The 21,023-nt window shown below is 38.2% G+C and overlaps 1 protein-coding gene across 7 annotated transcripts in view; it reads left to right on the forward strand.

Moving 5' to 3' along the window:
- Window positions 1–21,023, forward strand: part of ALMS1 (ALMS1 centrosome and basal body associated protein) — a 136,101-nt gene that overhangs the window by 33,571 nt on the left and 81,507 nt on the right. For 6 of the 7 annotated variants that reach the window (XM_037527631.2, XM_037527633.2, XM_054701731.1 and 3 more), the window contains 2 exons: window positions 3,453–3,612; window positions 13,930–20,835. In XM_037527631.2, coding sequence (XP_037383528.1) covers window positions 3,453–3,612; window positions 13,930–20,835 — 7,066 coding nt within the window. The remainder of the gene's footprint in view (window positions 1–3,452; window positions 3,613–13,929; window positions 20,836–21,023) is intronic. The other variant, XM_054701734.1, reaches the window with a different exon arrangement.

Here is a 21,023-nt window from a genome sequence, read left to right on the forward strand (position 1 = left end):
AGCTACTGCTGCACAAGTTCAATCCCTGCCAAGGGAGGTGACCTACATGGCCCAGCAGACCTCTCCTGTTTTGCCTGCTGCTCCCCTCAGCAGTGTATTTCAGTCTGTCTGCCTGTTCTGCTCCCCACTGTCTCTGGTGAATCCTCACCACCCCCCCGCCCTTGCCCACAGCACCTCTGGCCTACACCCCACCTCTTGTATGCATAAATAAATCTTTAGGAAAAAGATAACATGGAGAGACATTCACTTGTGCTTTTTTTCCTCTGGCCTTCAATATACAGCCTTGGAAAGACTCTGAAATATTCAAGTATTTCTTCTTAGGAGCTCCTAAAAGATTTAACTTCAGAGATACCTGTATCTTGAAATTATAAGAGCCATTGTTTCCCTAGGAAGGATACTGAGGTGCTTAATGTCCAAAGTTCTCATTATTCCCAGAGGAACTGACATATACACATTCCCTTTCTCTCTTTTTATTTCATTATCATGTATGTGTCCAGAAAGTGGTAATCTTGGGATATTATAAAAATCGTGTGTCAACCTTTTATACAGGGGTTCATTTGCCTGGATGCTTTGACTTTTTTTTTTTTTTTTTTTTATAAATTTTATTGTTATATTCCCCATACAATTGCAGCTCCCCCATTCTGACCCCAATCCCTCCCCTCCCGCCCCCGCCCCCCTAAAAGTGTCTCTGGTTCATAGTTTTTTGTTGATTTTGATTTTCACTTTCTTATAGTTATTCATTTTCCTGGTCCCTTATTTAAGTTTTCTAGATTCCTGCTATGAGTGAGACCATCCGGTATTTTTCTTTTTCTTTTTGGCTTATTTCGCTGAGCATGATCCCTTCCAGCGCCATCCATGTTGCTGCAAATTGCATGTGTTTATCTTTTTTGAATGCTGAGTAATATTCCATGGTATATATGTACCACATCTTCTTGATCCAGTCATCTATTTTTGGGCATTTGGGTTGTTTCCAAAGCTTAGCTATTGTAAACAGTGCTGCTATAAACATAGGGGTGCAAGTACTCTTTGGAATTGATGTTTCTGTGTCCTTTGGGTAAATACCTAGGAGTGGAATTGCTGGATCATATGGAAGCTCTATGTTTAGTAGGTCCAGAAATCTCCACACAGCTTTCCACAGTGGTTGGACCAGTTTGCACTCCCACCAACAGTGCAGAAGAGTTCCTTTTTCTCCACACCCTCGCCAACATTTGTTGTTGCTAGTTTTTTTAATATGTGCCATTCTCACTGGTGTAAGATGGTATCTCATGGTAGTTTTGATTTGCATTTCCCTGATGACAGGTGATGTTGAACATTTTTTCATATGCCTGTTGGCCATTTGCATTTCCTCTTCAGAGAAGTTTCTTTTTAGCTCTTCTGCCCATTTTTTAACTGGATTATTTTCTTTGTTGTTGTTGAGTCTCATCAGCTCTTTGCAGATTTTTGTGATCAGTCCTTTATCATTAGTGTTGGGTGCAAAAATGTTCTCCCAGTTGGTGGGGTTTCTCTTTGTTTTTGTTATTGTCTCTTTTGCTGTGCAAAAGCTCTTTAATTTGATGTAGTCCCAGCTGTTTATCTTTGCCTTCACTATCACTGCTTTGGGTGATGTGTCTGTAAAGATGTCTTTGATGTGCAAATCACGTAGTGTTTCGCCTATATTTCCTTCTATATATTTTATGGTTTCAGGTCTTATGGATGCTTTGACTTTAATGTGTCTTTTTGGCTCTAGGTCCCATTGTACATCTTTTATCTGTCAGCTCCAATCTGAATTCTCCTTTCTTTTAAAAAAAAAAAAAATGAGTTTCTAATTTTCTTGTTAGTATTACTATGTCAACTTTTTATGTTTAAAGAAATGAAAGTATATATTTAGTTAAGTGATAGGCTGATTTTAACTGATCATAGTCCCAATTTTAATTTTCTCTTACTGTAGCCTTAAGTATATTTTTTCAGTCTAGGGAGGATGCTGTTCCTTTTATTGTCCTTAACTCTTAGCTCTGTTTTCTAGTCTGGAGTTAAATAATGCTGATATTAGGGAACAAGGGAGCCCAATATGTCAGTATCTTTCTGTGTATCTCAACTTGCTGTTCGGGAACTTGTCTATACTTTGTTCTTTATTCTCATCTGTGTTTCAGATGTATTGTTCGTTCTCGTTTGCCTCACTTTGATACCTACTCATTATCTCTAGATAATTATTTGGTTGTCTGTTAATGTATCATGCAGCTTGGGTCTATGCAAAGAGCATAGAGATTTGGAATCAAAACCTTGTTCGGTTACTGTCTGTGCCTTGGACAAATTACATATGTTATATATATGTTGATGAATTGCACTTCGAAAAAATTTCTTGTGAAATGTTTAGATAAAGCAAGATTTTTGTGCATGATTGTCACTTTGTATTGGATAGTTCTTTATCCTGGGGGGACGTTCCGTGCATTTTTGCATTGATGTTTATCAGCATATTTGTTTTCTGCTCTGAGTGCCAGTTGCATTTGTCCTCTCCCCCAAAACTTCTGACAGTGAAAAATGTCTCTAGATATCACCAAATGTGCCTTGGCGGGGGAAAGGTTGGTGGGTGCAAAATCTCCCCCAGTTGAGAAATACTGTCTAGAGAAACCATTACAGGCAGTAGAAATAATATATTCATTTACATACCATGCTAACTTCTTCAGGATGTTCATTATTACTCAGTAAAAAAAAAATAATAAAAGAGGATAGAGATTCATGCTTATGTACATTTTTAGGTTCTCTCCCCAGCCTGCACAGGGCAAGGCTGGATTGTTCTTTTTAAGAAAAATAAACATGAAAGTAGTATGTGTATATATTTTAATGAGGATATACTGTGAATCTGGTGAAAAGCAATATATATTAATGTACTAACATCATTAATAGTAGATTCTGCTTTCTTTTCTAGCTGGGACTTGGGATGTAATGAAACTTTTTTAATACTTGATTTTACTTCACTATCAGTTTATATTTCCCACTGCTTTTGTTTCAAGAAATTTGAGGACATATGTTTTTTGGTAGTTGATTGATAAATTCTTTGATGCTTTTATTTCTTTCTTACCATTTATAGATTTCTTGAAAAATTCCTGTTCTCTCTTTCCTCATACCTCTCCTTCTTAAAAATCTTTGAGCTTGCCAAGAGCTTGCCATTTGAACCATAGTTCAAATCCTGCACTGATCAAACTATTATAAGCAACAAACTTCTTCTGAGTAATAGAACTCTTCTAGGCCTTTTATCTGGAACATTCTGTACAGATAGACTTCCAGACCTTCAGAATAATTTGTAGAACCTTTCTGGAATTGACCAAACAAAATCTGACTTATATATGTATTCAGGAGGTTTGAGAACATGGTCTTAAGGAATTGCTATAACTGTTTATCATGAGGTTTTTTTTTTTTTTTTTTAAAGCAGGTGAAATCTGAATATTTTCTCATTTTAAAATCTCTTTTCATAGGTTGATCACTCTAATGTGGACATTAAACAACCGTTTCCATCTATATTGCCTTCATTTGTTCCTCATGAGTCAGTCCGAGAATTGAATTACCATCCTGCAGATCTCAGAATGTTAAGAGTATCTCCTGACACTGTGCCAAAGACTCCCAAGCATTTAACAGGTACATAGAAAATGAGATGTTAAAGATTTTTATTGCTAACCTCTAAAATTTATCTTGCTGTGGCTAACTAATTTTTTGTTATGAACTGCTGCAATAATACTTTGGGGTAGGTGTATTTATAAACCCCTGGTTCTTTCATATGATAAACCATTTGATTTTTCATTGTATTTTATGTTTAGAACTGAATTACATAGAGGAGTCTGATATTAGAGTCAGTTTGGTTCTATATTCCTTTCTTTGTTTTGAAGGGGAAAAGAAATTAGTTGATCACAAGAGGAAAAAAGTGGACACAAAGATATTTGTAAAGAGGAAATGGAGAGAGAATTCTTGAGGTAGAAAGTAAGATTATCTACTAAGGGATGTGTAGGGGGTAGTACAGGTGGGTTATGGGATTTGAGAAGTGTTTGGTGAAGGCTCAGAATTTTTGTTGAAGTGAATAGAAGATGGAACAAAACAAGGACAAGCAAAAAGAATTGGCAGGTTGTTTTGAAAAGTTAGCTGAGATACAAGACTGGTTTATAATGTCAGCCTGTATATCTGTAGATTTGGCTTGCTAGTATTTTTTTTTTTTTGAGGAATTATATATTTTTAATAGATACTGGTGTGTGAAGGTGTTTCATGATTTTTTGTTGTTGGATTTTGGTACAAGGGTAATGCTAATTTGAGTTGGGAAGCCTATGCTCCTAGTTTTTAGAAGTTTGTAAAGAATTAGTATTAGTTTTTCTTTGGTAGAACTCACTATAAAGCTCCTGGGCTGTTTTTTTTTTTTTTTTTTTAAGTTCAATTATTACAAATTCTAGTTATTGTTTTTTTCAGATTTTTATTTATGCATACGAGAACTGGGGTACAGGGTTAGAGGTGTGTGGGGAGTGAGAGGAGTCACCAGAGACAAAGTGGAGAACAGAACAGGCGGATCTACTGAAATATACTGCTGAGGGGAGCAGCGGGTGAGACAGAAGAGGTCTGCTGCGCCATGTGAGTCACCTCCCTGGCTGGGGATCGAACTCATGCTGCAGTGGTTGGCAGATAGCTTCATAGTGCTGTGTCTTAACCCCTTGCACCACCAGGGAGGCCCCACAAATTCTAGTTCTTTACATACTTTAGGTCTATTTAGATTTTATAATTTTAATAATTTGTGTTTTTCATGGAATAGTTCATTCCAAGTTAATTTGTTGGCAGGTGACTAACCATGGTATTCTCTTATAATCCTTTTTATTTTGTAAAGTTGAAATGGGACAAACTTGGGTGATCCAGTTGGTGGGTCCTTGCCTGTGTACTTATCAGTACAGCATGAGAATCAAAAATACACACATGGGGAGAAACAACAATAACTGGATTTATTATAAAGGGAGTGAGAAAGGGAGAGCAGAAAGAGAGAAATAGAGATTATTGACCAGAATGTGCCCAGTTGCCATCTATCCTACCCGATAGCAATTGCTCAGTAGAAACTAAGGTCCAATCCTAAGGTATATGTGGCAAGCTGGTGCTTCGTGATGACACCCTTACTTCATAGCAGTTTTAACTGTCCAGGAGCCCTCAATTTTTAACTACCCCAGTGATTTAACTACCAAAGCACTAGTTGTTTTCCTATGTCCCGCCACCCTCCCTGGATATCTCAAACCCCAGGTCTACCCTTCCCAGGATATCAGGATGTGGGATTTGTAAAACTCCACTTTCTGCCATTGAGTTTACTGTGAGCGCCACCCACTGGCTCAGAGGTTGCTCCTCACTATTCCTTTTACAGGGTTGGTAGTAATGCTCTGATTTTAGTATTTTGAGTTTTCTTTCCATCTTGTACCTAAGTATATTTTATCAATTTTGCTTCAAAGAAATAAACTTTGGTTTCTTTACATTTTTAATTGTTTTTCTCAATTTTTATATCTTCACTTCATTTATTTTAATCTTTATTATTTCCTTTCATTTGCTTTGGTTTTAGTTTCTACTTTTTGTGTTTCTTTTTTTTCTTTTTTTTTTTTAAAGATTTACTTATTTATACAAGAACTGGGGTACAGGCCGGATGTGCAGGAGGGTGAGAGGATTCACCAGAGACAGAGTGGGGAACAGAACAGGCAGACTGACGAAATACACTGCTGAGGGGAGCAGCGGGCGAGACAGGAGAGGTCTGCTGTGCCATACTCTTTGTGTTTCTTAAGGTGAAAGATTAAGTTAATTATTTGAGATTTTTTAATATAGGTGATTACACTTTATTAATTTTCTAAAAATCAATAAACTGCTAAGCATTATTTACCTGCATGCCTTAAAGTTTGGTTTGTTGTGTTTTTGTTTTAGTAGTCTAAAACATTTCCTCTCTAATACTTTTTCATTGATCCTTTATTATAGTGGTGTTTAATATCCACATATTCGTAAATTTCCTTTTCTCACTCATACCGCATTTGATTGCATTTTTGTTGGAATCATACATACACTTTGTATGTTTTCAGTTCTTTTAAATTTTACAAGACTTGCTTTATGACCTAATAAATAGTTTATTCTTTAGACTGTACAGTTTATGCTAGAGAAGAATATGCATTCTGCTGTTGTCAAGTGGTGTGTTCTATAGATGTCTCTTAGTTCCATTGGGTTTATTGTGTTCAAGTCTTCTGTATCCTTGTCCATCTTCTGCCTAGTTGTTATCTCCATCTTTGAAAGTAGGGTATCAACGTCTCTATTATTGCCTAATTGTCTGTTTTTCCCTTCTTTTGTGTCAGAGTGCTTGATGTATTTTGAGACTATGATATTAGGTTCACTCATGTTTATAATTGTTGTTTATTTCTGTTGAATTAACATTTTTGTTGTTATAAATTGTCCAGCATATTTTTTTGTTTGTTTTTAAGGTATTTTTGCCTTTTATCAGTATTAAATTGCTGCTCCAGGTACACAGTATGGGTTATCTTTTTTCATCCCTTCCCTGTCAACTTGTTAATCAAACATGTTTCTCTGGTAGACAGCATATAATTGGGTCTTGTTTTTGTTTTAATCCAGACTGGCAATCTTTGCCTTTTGATGTGATAGTTTAATCCATTTACATTTACTGTTGTCGATATGATTGAATTTAAATTTGCTGGTTTATTTTCCATATGTCTCATGTCTTTGTTGTCCTATTCATTCCATACTTTATTGCATTAAATAGATAGTTTCTGTTGTGATATTTTAATTTCTGTAATGATTTTCTAGCTAATTTTTAAGTTATATTAGTGACTAGGGCTTACAAAATTTACTTTGACTTATCAAAGTATATTCCTGATTTTTACTGTCTTAATTCTAGTGTGATACAGAGAAGTTAATCCTATATAATTATTCTCCCTTTTTGTGTATAAAAGCCTAAAATTAAGATTCCGCAATATATACTGCTGTGACATCTGAAGATAGGAGATCTTTCATTCAGTGGGAAAGGCTCCCTACTTGTCTAGTCCCCCCATTAATCAGACCAATTGCATTCTACCTGTCAATCTGATGCGTTTCATTCCCCTGCCATCTTGTGAAGTTAATCAAAGTAGCCAGTTACATCCTTCTCTGGGAACCAAGGGTTACCCTGTCCTTTTTCTACTACAAAGCCTGCCTCCTGCTTGTTCATCCTGTCCTTAAATGCAAGCGTGACCATATGTAACCTTGCATGGTCCAGTGTTCCACTCTACTGGATGTGAGTAATATGGTTATTAAATTGCTGTCAGTCTCATCTGTCCAGTGTTTGAACATCCCTATAACACTCATACAGGTATTGTTTCCCTGTGAAGAGGAGGTGAATAAAAAAATTGTTTTTGTTTGTTTTTACTAAATATCGTATTATATTGAAATGGGCCCTTGATACAAATTGCCCTGATTCCTTATTTTTCATTGGCATATCTCCTGGATTCCATGTCATGATGGGCAGAAAGTAACTGCTGAGTCATTTTGGACCTACCAGGGTCCAAAGTATGAATCAACATAATTTGCAAATCGTGGTTAAATAACCCACGTAGTAAGATTTGAGGAGTTTGAGGAGTTCAGAATACAGAAGAGGTTGGATATAACTTGACAAACTTGAGTCTGTATTATAGAGAATTGATGACACTATTAGCAAGTGGGGAAGTGAATTTAGTTTTGAACATAATGAATTTAATATTTAGAAGATTTTTTAGATTGGAGTGTCCTCAAAGTCAGTTGAAAAAAACTGGAAATGGGAAATTAAATTTGGAAGACTTCAGTACTACATGTATAATTAAAATTTAATAGTTTAAATGTTCTGAGGATTGGACTGGGACTTTGTTAATGTTTTGCTTGCATCTGGCATTTTACATTATTTTTGAGCCCCTCATGAGGAATAGCTTACCAATTTTTGAATATTAAGTGAATTAAATGTCTAGGTAGACTCAGTAGAGATGGGTGAAATAATAAGGACCTAGACTTTGTGCTTTGGGGGGGTATAAGTTCTCAAGAATGTGCAACAAATGAAAGTAAAATTTATATCAGGCTAAATTACTCTATTTCAGTTGTTATTATAAAGACCCATGGATTTGCTTCTTGCATTATTTTAAGATTTTTACTGAGCTCATCATATGGCGCCAACTCTATGACTTGTGTAACTTGTGTGCTTTTGTTTAGTGTTCTTGCTTTACTTAATGATTGAAGCCTGTTCTTTAGGTTAGCCTTAGTACTTTAGGTTGCTATTTGTTTGGTTGCTCTCTCCCTTCGAGTTGCTAACTGGCTGTAGCTCAAAGTGAAGACTTTGATTGGGGTAGGTCTTTGGGAGGGTTCTTTAAGGATTAGGGACTTGAAAACAAGACATGAAATTCCATCTTCTTCCTGTCCCCTTTCTGTGAATTGGGGTGTACTTACTATTTGCCACGTGCTTTAGGTACGTTATGTCATATAATCTTTACGACAGCATTAGAAAGATGTGTATTTTAGATTTGAACCTATGGCTCAGTGACAGTTCATGAACAACAGGAGCAGTTTATTAGCTTTTTGAAGTTACTGTCATCGTAGGAATGCAGAAGAGGTGCCTTTGGTAAGAGTGCCTTACCAGTTCACTCGTAGTATAGCAACAACAAAAAAAATTAGGTTGTAGTTTGACATTGTATATATGATTTATATATATATATATATGATTTTGTTATCAAACAGTACCCTATAAGCTTTTAAAACTCAGCAAAATAACTTTATATTGTGTTGAAAGTTATTTAAATGGTATATATGTTTTTAACAAGGCAAGTAGAGGTATTACATTTACATCTACTTCGTTAATAAAGGTATCAAGAATTGCTATTTGAACGGTAATACATTATTATAATCTAGTATTGAGAAAATTTAGATTTAAAATAATGTTGATGCAGATAGCTGTCATTTGCTCAAAAATTAAATAAGCCACAGCAAAATTGTAATAATTATATAGTTGTCGATAATTAATAAGTAGGGAATCGTAAAAACAATAAACTTACAGTAATTCATAATTAGTAAGTAAGAATAACTGCAATGAAAACAAATACTAAGTTAATGTATTACTAATGTCTTTTTGGAAACTGTGGGAATTTCATTCTACTTTTGTATATAGGATAGGAACTTCTCAGGACAGCCAGACCTTAGTAGAGTTTGAATTCTCAAGATCCAGAAATACGCTGATTTGGTTTTGTGTGCTAGTATTGTGTGCTTAATGTAGAAGCCCTAGTCATATATAAAATTGAATTGAAATTGCAGCTCATTTTGTCAATGAAAAATAAAGGACTTGATTGCTTTTCTTATTCAGGTCATAGAGGATTTTTTTTTAAAGATTTATTTATTTGGGCCTCCCCTGGTGGTGCAGCCAGTTAAACGCCGCGCTGTGAAGCTGTCCGCAGCCTCTGCAGCGCTGGTTCGATCCCTGGCCTGCCGGCGAGGGTCCCACATGGAGCAGCAGACCTCTCCTATCTCACCTGCTGCTCCCCTCAGCAGTGTATTTCATCAGTCTGCCTGTTCTGTTCCCCACTTTGTCTCTGGTGAATCCTATCACCCTCCTGCGCGTCTGTACCCCGGTTCTTGTGTAAATGAATAAATAAATCTTTTAAAAATAAAAAAAAAAGATTTATTTATTTATGCATACAAGAACTGGGGTATAAGCCGGGGGAAGGGGTGGTGTGAGAGGATTCCCCAGAGAGAGGGGGGAGCAAAACAGACAGATCTACTGAAATACACTGCTGAGGGGAGCAGAGGGCGAGGCAAGAGAGATCTGCTGCACTATGTGGGTAGCTCCCTGGCCAGCTGGGACTCACTCATGCTGCAGTGGCTGGTGATAGCTTGCTAGTGCTGTCTTTAACCCCTACGCCACCAGGGAGGCCCCATAGAGGATTTTTAGATTATACTTTGGGAAATAAAACCATGCTATCTTTGTCTCCTAAGGAAACCCTTTATATTAATAAGCACTTGACTCTTAAAAGAAAGGAGTTCTTCAACCAATCCTAACCAAGTCTCGTCTTTAAAAGGTACTGATACACAATTTTGATAGCTTTTTTCTGGGCAACTTTCTTCCATTTCATGGTCAAATCTTTTATCTTCAGGCCTACCCCCTGGTTCTGAAAATGAATGCTCAAAGATTCAGTAGGCATATGGTAATAATATAACACTCACATTGTGTATTTATTATCCTTTGCCAGGGCTGAGAGTAAGCACTCTAAAATTGTGCCATCATCATCATATATTCTTTACTTACACGAACATATTTCAGAAATGGCCATGGATTTATGGTCATTATAACTTCTACCAGTTTGAAATATATGTCCTTAAACTTATATGAAACTGTCAGAAATTGCTTGTTTAGATCACAAGTTTCCTCCTGTACTTTAAGCAGCTTAACTTGCACTTGTTATTTCAGTTTTCTTTACAAATGTTTTCCTTCTTGCTGAGATCTTCCTAAGTAAGGTCTTATTATCTTGTATAAACCTCTGCATCTCTGGGCCTCCCTGGTGGCTCAAGGATTAGGACCCAGCCTGTGGGGCAATCCGCAGCCACTGAAGCGCAAGTTCAATTCCCGGCTGGCCAGGGCGCAGCCCACATGGCACAGCAGCCCTCTCCTGGCTTGCCCTCAGCAGTGTGCTTTGGTCAGTCTGCCTGTTCTGTTCCCCGCTGTGTCTCTGGTGAATCCTCTCACCCCCCGTACCTCTGGCCTGTACCCCAGCTCTTGTATACATAAATGAATAAATCTTTAAAAAAACACAAATCTCTGCATCTCTCAAGATCTGTATTGTATATTTTAACACATTTGTCCCCTTCTGGATATCACTCACTTTGTAATGATCCAAAAGCAAACAAAAATTTTGAAAATTTAAGAATTACTTAGAAAACAAAGCTTTTTTGGGTTAATATTTTTTCTTTTTTTTTAATTGATGTAAATTTGGCATATATTAGTTACAGGTGTATAACATAATGATTTGATATTTGTATATATTCTGAAATGATCACAACTTAACATCTAGTTATCATTCTTACCATATAGTTACAATTTTTGTGTGTCTGTGATGAGACCTTTTTAGATTTACTCTTAGTAACTTTGAAATATGCAACATACTGTTATTAACTATAGTCACCATACTGCAGTTACATCTCCATACTTACTTACTTTCTAACTGGAATTGTGAAACTTTCAATCCCTTCACACATTTTGCCCACCTGTCACCGCATCTTTAGCAAGTACTGTCTGTTCTCTATATCTATGAACTAAGTTTTGTTTAATTTTGAACTTAGTGTTTTTTTTTTTAAGGTTGTACATGCAAGTAAGATTTTGTATAGCGTAAGGCTCTCAAGGTTTATACATCCTATTGAAAATAACAAGTTTTTGTCCCTTTTTTTTTTTTTTTAACAGCAGAATAATCCATTGTACCATATGTGTTCAGTCATGAGTCTGAGTGACGGGGCATGTTCTGATTTCATCGTTGTGTGAACATCATAGATACTTACCATACAGACCTAGTTGTTATAACCTGCTACATATCAGGCTTTATGGTATAGCATACTGCAACCACCGTCACATATGCTGTCTGTTGATAAAGTGATACGTGACTGTATACTACATTTTCTTATTCCATTCATCTATTGTTGGACGCTTGATATGGTTGCATCTATATCTTGGCTATTGGAAATAATGCTGCATTGAACATGGTGGTGCTTATATCTTTAAATATAGTGTTTTGATTTTTTTTGAATGAACATCCAAATGTGGACTTACTGGATCAGATGAAAGTTCTATTTCTAACTTTTTGAGGAACTTCCATACTGTTTTCTATGGTGGCTGTACAAATTTACATTCTCACCAACAGGAAACAAGGGTTCCCTTTTCTCCACATTCTCACCAACACTTGTTGTTTCTTGTGTTTTCTGATGCTGGCCATTCAGGTGTGAAATGATTTGTCGTTGTGGTCTTGATTTGTATTTCTCTCATGATTAGTCATGTTGAACCCCTTTTCATGTAACTATTAGCTCTTTGCATGTTTTTGGATAAAAAAGTGTTCAGATCATCTGTCCATTTATTTTTAATTAAAGTTATACTTCATTATAAGATTATGTAAGTTTCAGGCATGCATCATTGAGAATCAGCATGTATATATATATATACTGCATTAAGTGCATTGCTAAAAGTCCAATTCTATCCTTTACCATACCATTATCCTCTTTGTTCCAATTTATCCAGCCCATGCCCATTTTTAAGTTAGGTTATTTTTTTTATCTTGGTTAAGTTCTTTTTATACTTTTTTTTAAAGGATTTATTTATTTATGTTTACAAGAACTGGGGTGAAGCCAGAGGTATGGGAGGTGAGAGGATTCACCAGAGAGAGTGGGGAATAGAACAGGCAGATTTACTGAAATACACTACTGAGGGGAGCAGTGAGCGAGGCAGGAGAGGTCTGCTGTGCCATGTAGGTAGCTCCCTGGCCACCTGGGGAATTGAACTCATGCTGCAGTGGCTGGTGATAGCTTGATAGCACCATCTTTAACCCCTGCGCCACCAGGGAGGCCCCGTTCTTTTTATACTTTGGGTATTAACCTCTTACCTGATAAATAATTTGCAAGTATTTTCTTCTGTCTGGTAGGTTACCTTTTCGTTTTGTTGATGGTTTCTTTTGCTGTTCACAAGCCTTTTAGTTTAATGTAGTCTCACTTATTTTTTGCTTTTTGTTGCTTGTGCTTTTCTGGTCAAATCCAAAAAACATTTCCAAGATCAATGTCAAGGAGGTTATCCACCTGTGATTTCTTCTAAGAATTTTGAGATTTTTAGGTATTAGATTGAAGTGAATTTATTTTTAAAATGTGTGTGATATGTGATTATGGTCCAGTTTCAGTTTTTTGCATGTTGCTATATATATAGTTTTCCCACACCATTTGTTGGAGAGACTGTTCTTTCTCTACTTATATTCTTACCAATTTATTTTCTGCTTCCTCTTAAAAGGATGTAAGCTTTACTAAAAATGACCTTTTTTTTTTTTTTTTTTTTTTTTGGGAATGATTGCATTTCTGTTGCATCATCTATTTTCCACCTTTCTTGAGAACTATCATTTAGAATTTTTGTATTGGATGATAGAACATTTCCCTTGCATGAAATTCTGTTAAATAATGAAGCTTATATTCTCACATTCCATTCCTATCCATCTTGGATCTATGTTCCTGCAGTGCAGTTCTGATCAAATCTGTCAACAACTCTCCATGCCATATAATGAACTGAGTTCAGACTTCTTTGTGTAACCCTTAGACATGAAATGAAAGTGTAGATTTCATACACTTAAAAATAAGTATTTTATTTGGGGTGCATTTATTAGGAGAGTGAGTTAGACTCACTGCATGCCTAACATTTATCTGGGCCTTATTGCACTACCTTCATAGGACTTAGGAGAAGGGGATATACATGAAAGTAAGCTGATGATCTTTTGCTGTGTCATGGAATAAATGATTTTATTTCTGATTGAGTAGTCTCATTTGCCAGCATACACTGACATTACAGCAGGCTAACTTATTACTTTATAAGTAGAGTGAAGTAAAATTCCAGAGTAGACAACATTTTCCCATTAGAATGAAAAATTTTTAAAACTCCAAATTTTAAGTCGCTCAATATTTTTTCAAATGAATATACTGCTATTTTAAAACCATTGCTCTTGTTGAATGTCTACATTAGTTTGTTCTTAGAATGATTTTGTAATTAATACTTTTGTGCGTAAATATTTCTCTCCTTTGACATTTCCTTAGGATTCCTTTCTAAAAGCATGAAGACCCAAGGAGGGAAAACTTGCTTTTATTTATTTCAGTGCATAAAAAATAATTTATTTTAATTACATAATCATTGAGAATATTAACAATATTAACAAATCTCTTTTTCTTTAGGAGTTACTTCTAAAGGAGGCATAACTGATATTACACATTCTAACTTGAGACCAGACATCACTACCACTCCTGGAGTTTCAGACATTGAATCTCATTTATCCTTGTCCCCTGATGAATTTTCTCACTTGGCTGTAAGGTCTCCTCAGGATAACATTATTGACCAACATACTGATAGTATCAATCAACAGGCATTGGCAGATAGTCATCTAACTGAAGAGACTCTGAAAGTTTCAGCTGTTCGTGAACTAGCTGACCAGAAGACTGGGATATCAACAGTACCCACTAGTTCCTACTCACAAAGAGGAAAACCCCATATATTCTACCCACAGGCCGTCTCAGGCAGTCATCTAACTGAACAGGCTCAGAATATTTCAGCTGCTCCTGGATTCTCTGAGCAAAAGACTGGGATACCAGCAGTAACCTCTACTACTTACTCACATAGAGAGCAGCCCAATATTTTTTACAGACAAGAGTTGCCAGTTAGTCATCTTCCTGAAGAGACTCTAAAAGTTTCAGCTGCTTCTGGACCTGCTGCCCAGAAGGCTGGCATACCTGAAGTTCCTCCAACTTCCTACTCAGTTGGAGAGAAGCACAATATTTTCTACCAACAGACATTGCCAGGCAGTCATCCTACTGAAGAGACTCTGAAAGTTTTAGCTGTTTCTGGACCAGGTGACCAGAAGAGTGGGAAAACAACAGTAACTTTTAGTTTGGATCCATATAGAGAGAAGCACATTATTTTCTCACAGCAACAGTTGCCAGTCAGTCATTTACCTGAAGAGGGTCTGAAAGTTTCAGCTTCTTTTGGATCAGCTGACCAGAAAACTGGGATACCTACAGGGCCCTCTACTTCTCATTCACATGGAGAAAAAACCCATATTTTCTATCCTCAGGCCCTGCCAGAGAGTCATCTAAGTGAGCAGGCTCAGAAAGTTTCAGCTGTTCCTGGATTCACTGACCAGAGGACTGGGATATCAGCAATAACCTCTCCCTCTTACTCACACAGAGAGAAGTCCAACTTTTTCCACCAACAGGAGCTACCAGAAAGTCAGCTAATTAAAGAGGCTCATACTATTCCTGGAACAGCTCACCAGAAATCTGAGATACCATTAGCATCCCCTACTTCTTACTCAAATAGAGGGGTACACGGTAATTTCTATCAGCATGAGTTGCCAAATTCTCATTTAACTGAAGAGGCTCTGAAAGTTTCTGCAGCTCCTGGATCGATAGACCAGAAGACTGGGTTGCCATCAGAACCCTTTACTTCCTATTCACACAGAGATAAGCCTGTTGTTTTTTACCAACAGGAGTTTCTAGACAGTTCTCTAACTGAACAGGCTCAGAGAGTTTCAGCTGCCCCTGGGTCAGCTGGCCAGAGGACTGGAGTATCAGCAGTAACTTCTGCTCCTTACTCACATAGAGATCAACCCTTTATTTTTTACCAACAGAAGTTGACAGACAATAATCTCACAGAAGAGGCTCTGAGAGGTTCAGCTGTCCCTGGACCTGTGGACCACAGAGCTGAGATACAAACAGGGTCTGCTAGGTCCTACTTATTTGAAGAGAAGCCCAATATTTCCTACCAGCAGACTTTACCAGGCAGTCACCTACCTGAAGAGGCTCAGAAAATTTCAGTTGCTCTTGGATCAGCTGAAAAAAAGACTGGGTTGCTATCAGAACCTTTTACTTCCCATTCATATAGAGATAAACCTGGTACTTTTTACCAACAAGAGTTTCCAGACAGTCCTCCAACTGAACAGGCTCAGAAAGTTTCAGCTGTTCCTGGATTAGCTGACCAGAGGACTGGGATATCAAAACTAACCTCTAGTCCTTATGCACATAAAGAGCAGCCATTTATTTTTTACCAGCAGAAGTTGCCAGAGGATCATCTAACTGAAGAGGCTCAAAAGGTTTCTGCTGTTCTAGGAACAGCAGACCAGAAGACTGGGTTGCCATCAGAGCCTTACGCTTCCTTTTCACATACGGCAAAGCCTGTTACTTTTTACCAACAGGAGTTCCCAGAGACTTCTCTAACTGAACAGGCTCAGAAAGTTTCAGCTGTACCTGGACCCACTGACCAGAAGACTGGGTTGCCATCAGAAGCTTTTACTTTCTACTCACACACAGATAAGCCTGTTATTTTTTACCAACAGGCATTGCCAGATAATCTTCTAACTGAGCAGGCTCAGAAAGTTTCAGCTGCTTCTGGGTCAGCTGACCAGAGGACTGGGTTATTAACAGTAACCTCTATACCTTATGCACGTAGAGATCAGCCCTCTTTATTTTACCATCAGGAGTTACAGGAGAGTCCTCTAACTGAACAGGCTCAGAAAGTTTCAGCTGCTCCTGGGTCAGCTGGCCAGAGGACTGGGATATCAACAGTAACCTCTAGTCCTTATGCACATGAAGAGCAGCCCTTTATTTTTTACCAACAGAAGTTGCCAGAGAGTCATCTAACTGAAGAGGCTCAAAACACTTCTGCTGTTCCTGGGCCAACAGACCAGAAGACTGGGTTGCCATCAGAAGCTTTTACTTTCTACTCACACAGAGATAAGCCTATTGTTTTTTACCAACAGGAGTTGCCAGATAATCTTCTTCCTGAACAGGCTCAGAAAGTTTTAGCTGCTTCTGGGTCAGCTGACCAGAGGACTGGGATTTCAACAGTATCTTCAAGTTCCACCTCACTGGAAGGGAAACCCATTATTTTCTATCCACAGGCCTTACCAAATAGACATCTCACAGAAGAGGCTCCAAGAGTTTCAGCTGCTTCTGGATCAGCTGACCAAAGGAATGGGAAATCAACAGTAACTTCTATTCCTTACGCACATAGAGAGCAGCCCTTTATATTTTACCAAAAGGAGTTGCAAGAGAGTCCTCTACCTGAACAGGTTCAGAAAGTTTCAGCTGCTCCTGGATCAGCTGACCAGAGGACTGGGATATCAACAGTAACCTCTATTCCTTACGTACATAGAGAGCAGCCATTTATATTTTACCAACAGGAGTTGCAAGAGAGTCCTCTACCTGAAGAGGGTCAGAAAGTTTCAACTGCTCCTGGATCAGCTGGCCAGAGGACTGGGATAGCAACAGTAACCTCTATTCCTTATGCACATAAAGAGCAGCCCTTTATTTTTTACCAACAAAAGTTGCCAGAGAGTCATCTAACTGAAGAGGCTCAAAACACTTCTGTTGTTCCTGGGCCAACAGACCAGAAGACTGGGTTGCCATCAGAACCTTTAACTTCCTACTCACACAGAGATAAGCCTGTTGTTTTTTACAAACAATTTCCAGACAGTCCTCTAACTGAACAGGCTCAGAAAGTTTCAGTTGCTCCAGGATCAGCTGGCCAGAGAACTGGGTTGTCAACAGTAACCCCTATTCCTTATGCACATAGAGAACAGCCCTTTATATTTTACCAACAGGAGTTACAGGAGAGTCTTCTAACTGAACAGGCTCAGAAAGTTTCAGCTGCTCCTGGATCAGCTGAGCAGAGGACTGGGATATCAACAGTAACCTCTAGTCCTTACATACATAAAGAACAGCCCTTTAATTTTCACCAACAGAAATTGCCAGAGAGTCACCTAACTGAAGAGGCTCAAAACACTTCTGTTGTTCCTGGACCAACAGACCAGAAGACTGGGTTGCCATCAGAACCTTTTACTTCCTACTCACACAGAGATAAGCCCATTGTTTTTTATGAACAAGAATTTCCAGACAGTTCTCTAACGGAACAGGCTCAGAAAGTTTTAGCTGCTCCTGGATCGGCTGGCCAGAGGACTGGGATATCACCAGTATCTTCAAGTTCCTCCTCACTGGAAGGGAAACACATTATTTTTTATCCACAGGCCTTAACAGATAGGCATCTCACGGAAGAGGCTCCAGAAGTTTCAGCTGCTCCTGGGTCAGCTGACCAGAGGACTGGGATATCAACAGCAACCTCTATTCCTTATGCACATAAAGAGCAGCCATTTATTTTTTACCAACAAAAGTTGCCAGAGAGTCATCTAACTGAAGAGGCTGAAAACACTTCTGCTGTTTCTGGGCCAACAGACCAGAAGACTGGGTTGCCATCAGAACCTTTAGCTTCCTACTCACAGAGAGATAAGCCCGTTGTTTTTTATGAACAGGAATTTCCAGACAATTCTCTAATTGAACAGGCTCAGAAAGTTTTAGCTGCTCCTAGATCAGCTAGCCAGGGGACTGGGATATCAACAGTATCAAGTTCCTCCTCACTGGAAGGGAAACCCATTATTTTCTATCCACAGGCCTTACCAAATAGACATCTCACAGAAGAGGCTCCTATAGCTTCAGCTGCTCCTGAATCAGCTAGCCAGAGGACTGGGATATCAACAGTATCAAGTTCCTCCTCACTAGAAGGGAAACCCATTATTTTCTATCCACAGGCCTTACCAAATAGACATCTCACAGAAGAGGCTCCAAAAGTTTCAGCTGCTTCTGATTCAGCTGACCAGAGGAGTGGGGAATCAGCAGCAACCTCTATTCCTTACTCACATAGAGAGAAGTCTATTATTTTCTACCAACAGGCCTTGCCAGATAGTCCTCTAACTGAAGAGGCTCAGAAAGTTTCACCTGTTCCTGGAACAGGTGACCAGAGAACCAGAATACCAGTAGAAACTTCTGTTTCTTACTCACACAGAGAGAAGCCTATTATTTCTTACCAACAGGAGTTGTCAGATAGTCATCTAACTGAAGAGGCTCTGAAAATTTCAAGTGTTTCTGAATCAACTGACCAGAAGACTGTAATACCTACAGCACTGTCTAGTTCCTATTCATACGAAGAGGAGCCTGCCATTTTTTACCAGCAGGAGTTGCCAGATATTACTGAAGAGGCTTTAAAAATTATAGGGGGTCCTGGAGCAGTTGATCAGAAGACTGGGATATCAGCAGTAACCTCTTCTTACTCACATAGAGAGAAGCCCATTGTCTCTTACCAGCAAGAGTTAATAGATACTAATGATGATGTGTTCAGACTCCTAGGGCTTCCTGTATCAGTTGACCAGAAAACTGGTGTACAAATTGTACCCACTACTTTTCTTAGAGAGCTCCCTGTCTTTTCTTATCAGAAGGATTTGCCAGATGTTACTGAAGAAACTCTGAAAGTTTCAGCTGTTCCTGGACCAGCTGAACAGAAGACTGGTAAAAGAATTGTATCCTCAGCTTCCCTTAGAGAGGGACCTATATTTTCTTATCAGAAGGACTTGCCAGGTATTAGTGAAGAAACTTTGAAATTTGCAGTTGTTCCTGAACCAGCTGACCAGAAGACTGGGATACAAGTAATCCCCTCCAGTTCCTCTTCATATAGAGGGAAGGCTGGTGTTTCTTTTCCACAGGAGGTGCCAAATCTTACTAAAGAAACTTTAAAAGTTTTTGCTCTTCCTGGATCAGCTGAACAGAAGACTGAGTCATCAACAATTTCCCCTAGCCCTTATTTACAAAGAGAGAAGCCTAAAGATTCACCTGTGATTGGACCGGAAGACCAGAAGACTCCATCATTGGCAGTTGTTCATGATTCTTATTCTCAGAGAGTAAAACCCAGTATTTTCTTTCAACAGCAGTTGACAGATAAACATGAAAGTAAAGCTATTCTGAAGATTTCAACTGTTCCTGAACCCACTGAGGTGGATTCTGGGATTCCACTACCTCTTCCTAGTTCCTTTTCACATAGAGAGAAATCGAATATTTTCTATTCACAGGAATTGCCAGATAACCATCTAACTGAAAATGCGCTAAAGGTTTCAGTTATCCCTGGACAAGCTAACCAGAAAACTCTGTTACCAACAACTCTTCCTAGTTCCTTTTCACCCAGAGAGAAACCAGATATATCCTATCGAAAGGATTTGCCAAATAGACACCTAGTCGAAGGTGCTCTGATGCTCTCAAGTGGTCTTGGGCAAGATGAAAAGATTACTAGGTTCTCAACAGTTTCCCCTGATACTTATTCACGTAGTGAAAAACACAAACTTGTTTCAGACCATGTCCAGAGGCTAATAGATAATTTGGATTCTTCTAATTCTAGTCTTACTTCAAACAGTATGCCTTTAAATTCTCAGGCTGATAGTAGAATTGTAATAAATAAGCCAGAATCATCAGGTTTTGAAGATGTTGGCTCTAAGGATATCCGGGATACAGGCAGTGGTTCCAAAACTCTTAAAGAGATTCGGACACTTTTAATGGAGGCAGAAAATATAGCACTGAAACGCTGTAATTTTTCTTCTCCCCTTGTGCCTTTCCGAGATGTTAATGATATTTCATATATACAATCTAAGAAGGTGGTTTGCTTTAAAGAACCCCCAACAACTGATAACTCTCATGGTGATTTGCCTCACAAACAGTCATTCACAGAGGAAAACCCAGCCAACCAGTACATACAGAAGGATATTAGCACACAGACGAATATGAAATGCCAGAGAGGCATTGAAAATTGGGAGTTTATTAGTTCAACTACAGTTAGAAGTCCTCTAGAGGAAGCAGAAAGTAAAGCCAGAGTGACATTAGATGAAACCCTTAGGCAATATAAAGCAGCCAGATCTGTAATGAGATCTGAACCTGAAGGGTATAGTAGAACCATTGGGAATAAAATTGTAATCCCCATGATGACTATCATAAAAAGTGATTCAAGCAGTGATGCAAGTTCCTGCTCATGGGACAGTAATTCCTTGGAATCAGTTTCTGATGTTCTTCTAAACTTCTTTCCATATGCGTCACCAAAGACAAGCATGACAGATAGCAGAGAGGAAGAGGGTGTGTCAGAGAGTGATGATGCTGCCAGCAGTGTAGATTCACTGGCTGCACATGTGAAAAACCTACTAAAATGTGAATCCTCATTGAATCATGCTAAACAAATACTCAAAAATGCAGAGGAAGAAGAATGTCGGGTGCGAGCACGAGGTAGGAACTGATCATTTGTTATAAAGGCAGGCAGAAGTTTATAAACTGCTTAATAATATATTTGAAGTTCAATGTTTGGAGTTCTAAATTTATTTTCCTGTGATCCAAAGTTCTTTTTTTTTTTTTTTTTTAAACAATCCAAAGTTCATTTAACCAATAATGCAGCTAAGTTGTATTAATAGAGCTAG

This window comes from Talpa occidentalis, unplaced genomic scaffold (genome assembly GCF_014898055.3).
Source record: "Talpa occidentalis isolate TD23 unplaced genomic scaffold, MPIMG_talOcc4v2.1 talOcc4.5, whole genome shotgun sequence".
In the NCBI taxonomy this organism is placed as follows: domain Eukaryota; kingdom Metazoa; phylum Chordata; class Mammalia; order Eulipotyphla; family Talpidae; genus Talpa; species Talpa occidentalis.